Source organism: Lepidochelys kempii, chromosome 1 (genome assembly GCF_965140285.1).
Source record: "Lepidochelys kempii isolate rLepKem1 chromosome 1, rLepKem1.hap1, whole genome shotgun sequence".
NCBI lineage: Eukaryota > Metazoa > Chordata > Testudines > Cheloniidae > Lepidochelys > Lepidochelys kempii.
The window spans coordinates 296,469,316-296,482,837 of NC_136380.1; the positions used below are offsets into that span (position 1 = coordinate 296,469,316).

At 46.9% G+C, this 13,522-nt stretch overlaps 1 protein-coding gene across 1 annotated transcript; it reads right to left on the reverse strand.

The window, feature by feature from the left end:
• Positions 1 to 3,390: 3,390 nt before the first annotated feature.
• LOC140906816 (prolactin) lies at positions 3,391 to 10,773 on the reverse strand. The gene is made up of 4 exons (XM_073331525.1): positions 10,480 to 10,773; positions 9,929 to 10,036; positions 5,657 to 5,836; positions 3,391 to 3,599 (listed from the first exon to the last, which is right to left on the reverse strand). The coding sequence occupies exons 1-4, from the start codon at positions 10,771 to 10,773 to the stop codon at positions 3,405 to 3,407; spliced, it is 777 nt and encodes a 258-aa protein (XP_073187626.1). The 3' UTR covers positions 3,391 to 3,404.
• Between the last annotated feature and the right edge of the window lie 2,749 nt (positions 10,774 to 13,522).

Here is a 13,522-nt window from a genome sequence, read left to right on the forward strand (position 1 = left end):
TCATAATGATGGTGCACTTATGAATTGTTACTGAATCTTGACAGTCATGAACATACACATAGAGTTTGCACTATAAGGGCTACATTTAGTAGGTGTCCATCTCCAATTCCCTCTTAACACTTGCTCTGAGGATACATTGCCTTAATATTGAAGGAGCTGTTTGGATGCGTATTACATTGAACATTTCAATGGGTTTTCCTCTTTTCTTCTGTTTTCACAGTTTTATGCTGGTATCTTGGTTTATTTAATTATCTATACAATAAAATCTAATTGTGATAAATATGGTATTGTTAAGTGAGAGGTTATTTAAATGGCAATTGATGGGTTATCCTTTAACTTTCTTTTGCTGATCAGTAAATAGCTATTCCTGATTGGTGATAGAGGCAATGTCACTGTTGGGGGGAGAGGGGAATATAAAAAGGCATTGGGAGCATGAGAGAGGAGCATAGTCACAAGACGTAGTTTTTCCATATGCCTACATTTGTCAGTCTCACAAATCTCTAGTTTCGTTACTATAAGAAGCCTCAGTTCCTTTAGAAAACACTGGAAATCAGAAATAATTAGTTTTGTATTCTATAATATATATGTAATATCTTGTCTAAGGAATTACAGTGAGTAAGATCTTCAGAGCAGGAGCTGTGTGTTTCTGTGTGTTTGTACTATGTCTAGGACAACAGAACCCCAGTTCTGCTTGGGGCTTCTGAGTGGTTATGCAATATAAATAGTCATTAATAATTGCTATATTCCCCGCAACTGGCAATGTGAGCTCCATTCAATTACTGATTACTCTGTGAAAAGTCGGAGCAGGAATAAATTGCATGACTTGCCTCCTACCTCAATCAGCAAATACAAAGATAGCCCTTATGCAGAGCAGAATGGGCTGGGAAAGGAGTATTAATTGGCTGTGCCTAGTTCTTTTCTCCCATCAGAGGAGATACACAATGCAGAGAATGAAAAGGTAGGAGACAAGTAAGGGCCCAGCCATAGAAAGCCTGATTCATGAAGACCATCTCCATTTGAGCAGCTCACATCCCACCAGTAGAGGAAAACAACATTCAGGTACCCTCCTTGGTTGTACTGTTACAAGAAGAGGACAAGTGGCAAGTTCAGGGAACTTCTTTGGTTGGGTCTCTTCCCTTTTACTGTATTTGCTATGGTAGTATAAGACATTGTACATTTGTTGTGGTTAGCTGTAAGTTTTGGATATTCATAGGCTTAGGAAGAGCTTTGGATTTTGTCTCCTTCACCAGTTTTGCAACTTACCAAATAGCGTAGGCACTCTGGGCTAGATTCACAAAGGGACTTAAGCGCTGCTGCAATGCCTCACTTTTAGGTGCTCTGTTGCCCAGTGGAATTCACAACCCTGAGTGAGGTGCCCAGGCTCCCTGTACAATGCATGGGGAAAGTTATGGGATTCACAGAAGCCTGCACACTGAGTAGGGATCCATCTGAGCTAGGCCTTAGGAAAAGCCAAGCAGATGGCTATGGCCAAAACCCTGCCCCCTCACAGAACTAGGTTCCTAACTCTGCTTGGGATTCATAGCTGTGAACCCTCTCCTGGAGAAGGCGCCTCAGCCACTTTTTGCAAAAAATGTAGCAGCAAGTAGCTATAACCTTTAGCCCAGTACTTCGGGCACTCAGCTGAGTTGCGTTCAACCCCCTTTTCCTCATCATGCAAAGGAGGGAATCAAATCTGGGTTTCTAACACCCCAGCTGAGTACTCTACCCGCTGGCTTCAGAGGATGCTCTCCTGCTCATCCTTGTGAGGCCATTTTGTGTGGGTTAAGGCATACTCAATGCACACCTACCAGATCAGGAAAAACAGGCAAGAGAATACCTCATTTGTGAATCCCACTGGGGCTTAGGCACCAACCTGCTGGGTGGTATCAGGGCTAAGGCTGTGTGCGTGCTCAGTTTCCTAAATGTAGGCCCTCTGGCAGGCCCTTGGGTGCCTAGGGATGTTGGGCAGCAGCTGAGTAGGGGGGGTTGTGAATGCCAGTGGTGTCTAAATGTTTGACTTAGGTGCCTTAGTCCCTTTATGAATCTAGCTCTCTTGGGATAACTAACATGCTATTTGAAATGTGACCTTTTCCACTCTGCTGTCTGAAGACAACCTAAGGACAGTCACTTGGGTGGAGTTGCAGAGGTGCTGAGTTTTCGCAGATCTCCTCTGAAAAGGTCAGGCCAGCTCTGCATTGGTTGAGCTTATGGATGCTCAGGCATAACTTGACAAGTTGCTGCTTGGTGTTCAGTTCTAAGTCATCTCTTTGATTTTCTATGGTTTCCCACAGTAAATGTTCAAATGCTTGCAAACTGTGCCCTAATTCCTGCAAAAATGGACACTAGTAGTCCTAATGGCACTACTCCCGGTAATAAAATTAAGCACATGCATGAGTATTTGCAGGATCAGGGCCCAGGTAATCATGAATGCCAACACTGAGTCCAATGCCTATTCATATGCATTATCTGGACTGAGAAGGCAGAGATGTTTCATTCCTGATTAGTGTAAATTCAAATTATGTGCCATCCATTCGTTATAGTTAGGAAAATATAAAATAGCTCCTCCCTTATCACTCAGATGAATCTAAGGTTTTTCCTATACCATGGAATTTACAGCACCCATATCTCGGCACTGATTCTGGATATGTGTGCAGGAAACACACCCCTATCCAAACTTGGCACTGAGACTGACCCATTAATTAGACCCATATTCATGTGCCATAGTACTTTTTTTCCATAAGAGTGCTCAGTGGGACTACTCCTGGAGTAAGGTGCTACTCAATGTCACAGTATCAGACTCCTGCTCTTAGGGACTCCTGAAACGGCATCAATACTTGTAAAAGCTTGCAGCAATTTAGGAAAAGAAGTTAGAAGTTTGATGGGGAAGAAGGGTAGTCAGAGAGTCACGTATCCTAAACCAATCAGTAATACCATATGTTGCTTACTCTTAAACATCGGTACTTTTGTCACGTGGTGATAAATGAATCAACTTTTATTATAAAAATATACTTTATTTAAAGTCTATGTATGTCTTGTATGAAGACTCAGCTAATTTATTGATGTTTAGCTTCAATGACAATATGTACACCTGAAAATATATGAACTATTTAAATAGCAGTTTGACATACTGTAGTAACTACAGAAACTGATTTACACACTACCACTGAAATCCACTCTACCTGGTGTGTCAAACCCACATTCACACATTATGCCTTACTTAATATTTCAACTGTGTAGGTTAACAGTGTAAAATAAATAATTGGCAAAGCCATTCAAAACTAGTTTTCTTTGTTAATAATTTACTATTACTGCAAATGTCATAAAACCTTTATAAATTATTTTGTTCGATCTTTGCAGACAACATGTAGCTTTAATTCTGAAAATTGCCTGTCAGAGATTAAAACTCAACAACTATTTCCTGGCCAAATCCTACATTTAAGAATTTTTAAGTAGCTTTGTACTTTATTGGAGTCTCTCCTGAAGCAGTGAATAAACTCATAGTCACTCATCAAATTTGCTTCATTACTAATGGATAAACCAGCTGCTTCTGATGATCCCATTCCATTCAATGAATTGCTGATGATCCCCATCGACTGCATCTGAATTGAAAACAGAATATGTATGACTGTAACTTGTCAATAGGTGTAAATGTGCATAGAACCAAAATGCTCATGTTGAAGCTAACAAAATCAGGGTTTATAGAACACCACTAGTGAAATCATCAGCTAACGTAGACTGCTCACCTCCAGGTTTTTTATGCAAGTACTGAAAAAATATGTGCAAAGTTCTCTAAAGAAAGGCTGGTATTGCATTTCCTGCTATCCAGGGACTACATAAGATTCTTACTAGCCTGAAGTGGTCTCATATTATTTCAAGAAATTCTGCCTCTGGAAGCAGAACTTTGGCAATGCTATCAACATAACACCCTTTGAACATGGAGTAGGTAAAGGCTACTCTTCAGTATGGCTGCCCCATCTCAAGATAGTACAGTGGATCAGTTTTCTTCAGACTTGTAGCTTTATTTAACAAGCTTCATTTAGTAAGGTGCTAGGCCTTCTAGCAGGTGCTGAGCATCCGCAAGAGCTGTTAATGTCAATGCAAGATAAGCACCTCTTAGAAGGACTGGCCCCCGGGCAAGATCAAGCCCAGACTCAGTGTAATATGGAAAAATACTGTCACATGACACTGTTTATGCAACAAGTAGTTTCAATTTGATATTGTTTCCTTCTTATACTTTACTATTTGTGAAACCTTGGTAGCACGTACATAACTGCCGTTCCCTGAGCCTCTCATCCAAGAATTTCCCCAAAACATGCTGTAGAAATGGGCCTGAGCTACAAACCTGGATACAAATATCCTGAACTTGGGCGAAGTTTGAATCTGTTTTTGAATTTTATGTTTGGCCCCAAGTCTATGATTAACTAAACAAAAATCTAGATATTAAATGCCCCTGAATTCTGGGGAAGTTCTAATCCATATTCATAGCCAAACTGAAGATTGGGCTTCTCCGTTTATAGCTCTGTCCTGTGAAGTGCTGTTCAATTTCACTTCAGTGGTGGCTGCATTTCAGTGGATGAAATGACTCCTCTGCTGTATATGCTGAGTTCTATGTCAGTTTCAATTTGTATCTTACGGTGGTGAGATATTAAGGGGTTTTCTTATTTTTTAAACTGTTTAGTGGGATGTCTGCATGGGAACAAACATGTTAATTGTCAGAGACATAAAGAAAATAGGCCTGATTCTATATTCCTTGTTCAGTCACAGCTCCAGCTGAGTTTAGTGAGAGTTGTGAGTGCACATGGAATACAAGATCAGGCCCACTATCTGGCAATTAAAAGTGAGAGAGCTGCAAATATAATCTGAATCCACAATGTACATTTACCAGAAGGCATTTGTCTCGGGGCTTTAAAGTGGTTATGAAAGTAGCTAGGGGTGGAATCCAGAAAGGGGCTTAGGTGTTGTGACATTCAGTGTTGCAATGCCTAACTTTTAGGCCCCTAGCAAATCTCAGGAACAACTCCGCAATCCACAACGCTGAGTTAGGTGTCCAGGCTTCTTAGACAATGAATAGGGAGAGAAAGCCACCTAAGAATGAGATCCACAAAAGCCAGCATGGTAGGCAGGAAGCCGCCTAAGCTAGCCAATAGGAGATGCTGACATGCTAAGATCCTGCTCCTTTCTCAGAGATAAGTGCCTCAGTCCAGGATGCTGGGAAGTGCCTAGCTCTGCTAGCTATCCATGAACAGGAACCCTGTCCCTGGCTTAGGCACCCATGTAGTTTCTTGCCAGAAGGAGTTCGGTGCTGGCCTTGTACCACACAAAACATCCAGAGAAGGAAATGGTGCTGGGACCCACCTGATCACTTTTAGTCCAGTACTCAACTGAGATGTGGGGGAGACAGGTTCAATTACCCCCACTCTGGCAGGCAGGGAAAAGACTGGAAGTGGGGTCTCTTACCGCTCAAGAGTATGCTCTAACCACTGACCTATTGGATAGTCTGATGTGGGGCTCCCTCAGCCTCTCCTGCTGAAGCTGTTCCACTGTGAACACTTATGCTAAGGTTATATCTTGGTAACTGAGAGCGGAATTTGGCCTCGAAGACCCTTTGGTGTTTCAGTATAATTGATATTAGAAAAAATTAGGTTGAAAATCTTGCCTTCTCTGTTACTTTCTCCATTCCAGTCTTCAACTCATGCACCATACTGCTGATTTGCTTTGCTTTGCTCAGGCTATCACTAGAGAATTCTTGATGATGACCAATATTCTGGTCAAAGTGGGAAAGTGGTTCCTTCCAGGCTTGCAAGAGTCTCAGTATCAAGTGAGTTAGTTCTTCTCTCTTGAAAACAAAATATGAAAGAACTTTCTTATTAGCTTGCATCAAAGCATATGAACAGTGATGTTTTCATTGGGCATAGTATACTTAAACAGGTACTAACACTTAATTTCTATGCATACAATTCATAACTAACTTGCAAATATTTAGAAAATAACAGTTTCATGGGCTTCTTTTCTCTAGTTGTACATTTGTATGAACAAAAAACCAAAATGACTTTGCACATGCAACTTCTTCCCAAATTGCTTAGGATCTCGTTCTGTAATGTCTTAAAATGCATCCAAGTGGTGGTACTTCATTAAATAATGCTAAATTGAAATCAAATGCTAAACTGCCAAGTTGTTAGATGGAAAAAGTCTTGAGGGAAAACTTTCAGAAGTGCCGAAGGCCCAGGTCCACAAAGGGACTTGGGCGTTGCAATACCGAGCACTGCTGCTCTTAACTTTTAGGTGCCTAGAAAATCACAGGAACACCACTGAGATCCACAAAGCCTGAGTTAGGTGCCTAGCTCCCCACACAATGAATGGGGAGAGATAGCTGCCTGAGGGCTGATCTACATTGGGAGCTTACATCAGCATAGCGACTTCTCTTGGGGAGTGAAAATCCACACCCATGAGAAATGTAGCTATGCCTTCCTAACCCTCAGTGTAGACAGCACTAGGTCAATGGAAGAATTCTTCCATCGACCTAGCTACTGCCTCTTAGGGAGGTAGATTGCCTATGTCAATAGGAGAACCCCCCCCCCCACCTTTGGCATAGGTAGGGTCTATGAAGTGCTGCTGAGGCATAGCTGTAGCTGTTTTGCTATTGAGGTATAAGCGTAGTCTGCAATCCACAAAAGCCAGCATGCTAGGTGGAGAGCCACCTAAACTAGCCAATGGAGAGCCTAATGAGAGGGGTGTGTGATGAGCCTGGCCCCTCTCAGGAAGATAGGTGCCTATCTGTGCTTAACAATTTACAAAGGAAAACCCCTCTTCTGGAATCAGGCAGCTTAGACATCTAAGGAGTTTCTGGTGGGAATGAATTAGGCACCTGCCTCACTCCACACAAAACACCCAGAGAAGGAGTTGCTGGTTCCTACTGTCTAACTTTTAGCTCAGTGGTTGGAGCATTCCTTTCGGATGAGGGAGATGCAGCTTCAGTTCCCCCTCTATCTGAGTGGGGATGTGAACAGGAAGCTTCCACCTCTGAGCATTCTAACCACTGAGCTATGGGATAGTTTGATGTGGGGGCTCACTCGGTCTCTCCTTTTGAAGTTCTTCCACTGTGGCTAACTAATGAAAGAGTGATTGGAGCAGGGGGACTAGATTCTGGGTCTCCCACCTTCGAGGTAGGTGCCCTAATCTCTAGACTACAAAGTCTCTCTCTCTGTGGCACAGTTACATTTCCACTGTGGATAAATACTTAAATAGTCATTGGGCCAGAGAGCATGAGAATGACTCTGGTTTAGTGGTTAGGGCACTACCTGGTAGGTGGGAGACACAGGTGCAGTTACCTTGTTCCAATCACTCTTTCATTAGTTAAAACTATTCCACTTGGCTAACAAGAGAGATTGAGGGAGCCCAACATCAGAATATCATGTAACTCAGTGGTTAGAGCTCTCCCCTGAGAGGTGGGAGACCTTCCTGGTCAAATTTTTTACTACCTCTCAGGCAGAGTGGAATTGAAGCTGGGTCTCCCACATCCCAGGTCAGGAGTGACCAACCTGTGCTTGAGAAGGAACCAGAATTTACCAATCTGCATTGCCAAAGAGCCACAGTAACACAGCAGCGGCCCCCTGTCAGCTCTCCCACCCAGAGTCTCCCACCCGCCAGCACCTAATCCTCCATCCCTGTGCCTGCCACGATCAGCTGTTTTGTGGTGTGCAGGAAACTGGGAGTGGGAGGGGAGGAGGAGCAAGGGCTCAGCAGACTGAGGGGAAGGGGCAGAGGCCTGGGGGAAAGGAGTGGAGTGGGGGCCAGGGCCTGAGCAGTGAGCACACTCTGGCACATTGGAAAGTTGGCACCTGTAGCTCCAGCCCTGGAGTTGGCACCTATGCAAGGAGCTGCATATTAACCTCTGAAGAGCAGCATGTGGCTCCGGAGCCACAGGTTGGCCACCCCTGCCCCAGATGAATGCTCTAACCACTGGGCTAAAAGTTGGAAACCCCTCCACTTGTGAGATTTTTGAAGTGGACCCCATGCAGTAGGCAGCCTCCGAGCACACCTTAGGTGTCCAAATGCCTTTGTCCCCCTGGTTCATGGATTGCTCCAGAGCTTATGCAGGAGATATGCCTCTGGATGCATAGGGAGGCAGCCATGCGCATGCTCAGAGGCAGGAACTTATGTACCTAGGGAATTTTTATGCTGAAAAACGTAGGCACCAAGTGAGTATAGGTACCTATAGGGTTTGGCGGGAGTTTTGTGGATTGCAATGGAGTCAAAACTGGGATTTAGGCACCTAAATACCTTTGGATCTGGATATATGTGACTTAGACTTAGGAGCCTGTCTCTGACTTTCCATGAGCTTTAAGCTCCTAAATGCCTAAATTGCTTTTGAAAATGGCACTTAGATTCCCAAGTCCCTTAGCTGCTTTTGAAAATTTTATCCTTTCTAAGCACATCTGTTTTCACTTGCAAAGAAAGAGAAAAATCACAGGAAGAGCATTTCCCCATTATTTTAACCATCAAAACCAAAGAGAAACGTTGCGAAATAACATTTTTGTAGATTTCTTTTCTCCCATTTTTTCTTTTTATCCATCCCTCTTTTACAATATTTTTCACCTTGTCTTTGTGCCTTTGGCTTTTCAATGACTGCTTTTTGTCACTACTTTTAAAATACTGATTACTTTCCTTAGCTTTGAGCTCCTACAGTTTCTTTGCTTGATTTCTGTTCCTCACTATATTTTTTTCTTTGACACATTTCTGTTTAAAAATGTTGGCTTCTCTTTTCCCCCCCCCCCCATGGTTCTCTCATAATGGCTTTCTAAATTTTTACAATGGCACTGGTTAATCGAATTTATTTGTAGAGTTCACAGCTACTTCCTAGATTTGTCTTTCATTGTGCCAGAGTAAATTAAAGGGAAAATGTATCCCTGTCTTTCCTTGGGGATGTTTGACCTTTGTTTAAGTATTTCAGTGCCTTTTTTATAACTAATGAATGTGAATTAATCTTATAGAGACTCACAAACATTATTTCTTACAATCAGAAGGAAATTGGGATTCGTTCTGAGATCTCAAATTCATCAGCTACCCTGCTTACACTCTCCAAATATGTAGGATGCAAGAACTTTAAAGAGGAAGCATCAGCTATAACTAAGGCTATGATTTTGTCACGGAGGTCATGGAAGCCACAGAATCCACGACTTCCAAAGACCTCCATGATTTCAGCCCTGGCGGCTAGGAGTTGCAGGGTCCTGCCGCCTCCTGCAGTGGCAGGGAGCTGTAAGGTACCCCGCCACCCGAGGCACCGGGGGTACCCACAGCTCCCCGCCGCTGCAGGCAGGGGGGTACCCGACAGCTCCCCAGCTGCTGCCATGGGGCAGGAGGACCCTGGGAGCTCCCCTCCGCTGCTGGGGGCAGGGGGACCCTGGGAGCTCTGAATCCCCCTGGATGGTGGGGGCCCTAGAGCTCCCAGCCACCCTGCAGCTGCCCAGTCCCTTCCCATTTTATCATGGATATTTTTAGTAAGAGTCAGAGACAGATGAGGGGCTTCTGTGACATTTTTTTATTGCCTGTCACCTGTCCCTGACTTTTACTAAAAATATCTATGACAAAACTCTTAGCCATATCTATAACATTCCAATGGTACAAAATCCCCCTGGCTGGGACTATGCTGAGAATTCACCTACTAGCCACGTGGGGCTCCCTACCAGCAGGTTCTGAGCGTTTTCCACTTCCTTTGAAGCCTGTGGGAGTGGAGGGTGCTCAGCACTTTGCAGGATCGTGCCTGCCTCTTCAGTGACAATATTCCTTCCTTCCCTCCTTAGATAATAACTTCAATCTGGCACAGCTCAGTTTGACAAACCGTCCCCTTAAGTTTCCCCATACAAACAGTGACCGTATCTGACATCACTGCATGTCATATCAAATCCAGTGCAAGCTTATAAGGCCTTACCGGTATTTTTTGAACATACTCCTTGCCATTAGGCGTTAGCATCCTTGAGGTGTGGCATTTACCTGTCCATTTGCCCAACTCGTTTCCATTGGGTAGAAAGTTTTTTTCCTGGGGGGGAAAAACCAACACACATATTGTAGAACTGTAGCTGGAACGCTGGTGGTTTTCAATAGCTATTTTGTCACCTTGCACATTTCCTTTTACCAAACCCCCACATCCCAGTGAAAACGCGGAAATACAGCGGGATAACTCGTGAGCAGACCCTAGCCCACGGAGCTACTATGTCACACGTGGTGTGAGTAAATAAATGCTGAGCATCGGACAGTGCCCAGACTTTCCTGCTGCTCCCGTAGCTGATCAGCGATACAGAACGGAGACAGCGAGCAATGGACCGACCGCGTACCCAGCCCAGGGTTTTAAACAGTCGGGAGGAGAGAGGAAGCCAGATGCTCTGGCGAACATGCCCTGAGGACGGAGATCGCCCCGTGCCCAGCGGAGGCGAGCCCTAGGAGAACAGGGGAGCCTGGGGCGCGGCGGGGCGGGGCACTCACCAAGTCCAAGTAGAGCGCCGTGGAGAGGCTGTGGAGCCTGTCCGAGTGCTGGATCACCCGGTCGAAAAGATCAGACACGGACAAGAAGCGGCAGCCCGAGTCTCCCTGCCGGGCGCAAATTGCCACGGAAGCGGCTCCGGGCGGCTTCCCCAGCAGCCAGAGCAGGGCGCACAGCCAGGCGTAACCTGCCAAGAGCGGATGGCTCAAGACCAGCCCGCTGCTCCGCGGGCACCGCTGTGGCGCCGCCTGGCGCCGGGCCGGGGCCCGCTGCTTACCTTGGCGCGCGGCGCCCATGGTGCAGGCGGGAGCGGCGCGCGGGCGGGCGGGCGCCGGGTCGGGTTGCTCTGGGATGCCCCTGGCTCCCCTATATATGCGCGCGTGGAGATGGGCACGAGGGGGAGCTGAGGACACGCGGGTGCGTGCGGGGCGGCTGCTGTTCGTCATTGCTGGGTCCCGCAGCGCGCGCCTCCGGGCTTGCGCGGCCCGCAGCGGGGATTAGCCACTGGCGCGGAGCGGGGCGCTGGCTCCGGGAGACGCCGCAGCTCGGAGACGGCGAGTGTTAATCCCGAGACAACAACTAGGTGCCCGAGGGAGAGCAGCTGGAGGGCGAGGAAACGCCCCGCGTGCGTACTGGATAGTTCCCACCAGCACGCACAGACTGTGCGCCCCTGACCAAGGGCCAGGGGCCTGATTTTCCCTCTGCCTCACCAGTTTTAAACTGGTCGCTCCACTGACTCCAGGGGAATGAGGCCTGATCTCTAGGGGCACAAGTCAGAGACTAGGTCCTTTGTAGGTAGTACCTACAGGGAGAGGGAGAGCGGGGATGCACACTATGGGCCAGACCTTGGCCTCCAGCCGTGCTGCGCTGGGCAACACAGAGAACCACAGCTGGCAAGTTGGTGATTCCCCCGCTACCCCTGGCTGGCAGAGAAGCAGCCATAATGACCCCATACCATCCCCCTCTCCCAAACACACCCCCAGGGCCAGCCTTAGGGACAACGGCGCCCTGGGCAAACTTGTATTTTGGCACCCTGGCATTTGCAGGCGCCTCTCCCCCCCCCCATCGCTTGTGGCCCCTGTGGGCTCCCTGGGCTCCCCTCCCCATCACCTGCAGGAAGGGTTGCACAGGCAGGATCCCCTGCCCACTGACCACTCTGCCACAGGAAGGGGGGGACCCAGGGGCTGGCCCACTGGCTCCATAGGAGCAAGCCCTGCTGCCTGCACCTCCCCACCAGACTGGCAACTTGGGGCGGTATTGCCCGCCTTCTGCCTGGCTGGCCAGGTGCTGCAGCCCTGGGCTTGCCTGCACTCACCCTTGCTCTGGTAGCCCAGGCCCACTAGCTTGCAGCACTTGGATGGTGCCCCCCAACCAAGGTGCCCTGGGCTGTTGACAGATTGCCCATGTTGCCTACCCCCTAAGGCCGGCCCTGAACACCCCCATCATGGTGTATGATGCTTAAAGCAGTGGCAGAAAAAGATAATTTTAGCAGCAGCATTTTGAATTGATAGGACCAGCAGAGGTCCGAAAGGAAGTTTGCAATAGTCAAGACAAGAGATAATTAAGGCATGAATTTTGCAGCAGGGAGAGTGAAGGATGGTAAAAGGCAAAAATTAGGTGTGTAAAAGAGAGGAAAAGTCTGAGAAGGCCTCTCAGGCCTTTTCAGTTCATAATGAAAGAGAAAACAGACAAAAATTCTCTATGCTTACTGAAGGCAGAGGGAAACACTCAGCAGGATCAATGAAGGGGACAATGCCTGGTATCTATACTGTGGGAGCACTTGGCAGGTTAAATGTACTTGTTTCACTGTTCATTTGTTTCAGTTCTGTGGTCTGCATTACAATATCAGGGATCCTGTTATTAGGATCTAGGAATTATGGTCCTGATTCAGCAAAGCTGTTCAGCCCCTGCTGAGGTCCATTCCTATCCAGCAAAGCACCTAGGCCCAGATCATTATGCATGTTTTTCCTCCAAATTTTCTAATCTAGAACTTCATAATATTTAGGCCCAATCCTGCAAACATGTAGACAGGTGAGTACTTCAGGCATGTGAGTAATCCTATAATTCGTTTATGTAAATTTGTTAAAGCGGACCTTACGTCCAGATCCACATAGGTATTTAGGCTTCTAACACCCATTTGGGGATGGACTTTAGGTGGTGGTATGTTCAGCATCTACAGAGTCACTCTCTTTCTCTGGTCCAACGGCTGTTCCACTGTGGATAAATACTTAAATAGTTGGGGGGATGACTGGAAGAGAGGGGGTCAGTCAACAGCCTGGTGCAGGAGCGGTGGAAGCTTCCTAAAAATAGGGGGTCCACCAGCACCCAAACTGGAGCCCCACCCCCACACCACCTTCTCCCCTATTCCCTGCCCTCACACTGCCTCTTCCCCCACCCCAAAACCCTGTTCTCCCTTGCTCCTCTTTGCCCCCTCTCTCCCCAGTCGCTCGCCCTTATGGCTGGTAAAAAGTGGGGGCTATGGCCTGGGGGTTAGGGCACTCACCTGGGATGTGACACCCCTTGGGTCCAGTCCCCCTACTCCAGTCACTCTTTTGTTATTTAGCCAGAGTGGAACAGCTTCAACAGGAGAGATTGAGGGACCCTCACATCAGAATATCCCATGGCTCAGTGGTTAGAATGCTCACTTAGGATTTGAACAGGGGTCTCCCACCACATTTCTACTCCTCTGGGTCTCCTGCATCCCAGTGAGTGCTCTAACTACTGGGCTAAAAGCTACAAAGTGGGCTCTCTCTCTGGCCTTTTTGTGTGGAGCGAGGCAGGAATTTAGCTGATTCTCATGAGAAATGCCTCAGGTGCCTAAACTATCTGACTCCAGGAGAGGGGCTCCTGTTTGTGGATTACTGAGCAGAACTCAGTGCCTCCCTGTAGCCTGGATTTAGTGCCTACCTCTTCTCCTACAGGCTAGCTTAGGTGGCATCGCTTCCAGCCTGCTGACTTTTGTGGATTGCTTTTTAGGTGCTTCTCTCTCCCCAGCCATTGTATAGGAGCCAAGGCACCTACCTCAGCTTTGTGAATCTCAGTGTT

Coding starts and splice junctions, on each gene's coding strand:
- LOC140906816 (XM_073331525.1), bottom strand. CDS start 10,773: ATGGGCGCCGCGCGCCAAGGTAAGCAGCGGGCCCCGGCCCGGCGCCAG. Junction 10,037..10,479: donor CGGCGCTCTACTTGGACTTG/GTGAGTGCCCCG, acceptor TTTCCCCCCCAG/GAAAAAAACTTTCTACCCAA. Junction 5,837..9,928: donor AGTATGTTCAAAAAATACCG/GTAAGGCCTTAT, acceptor TTTGTTTTCAAG/AGAGAAGAACTAACTCACTT.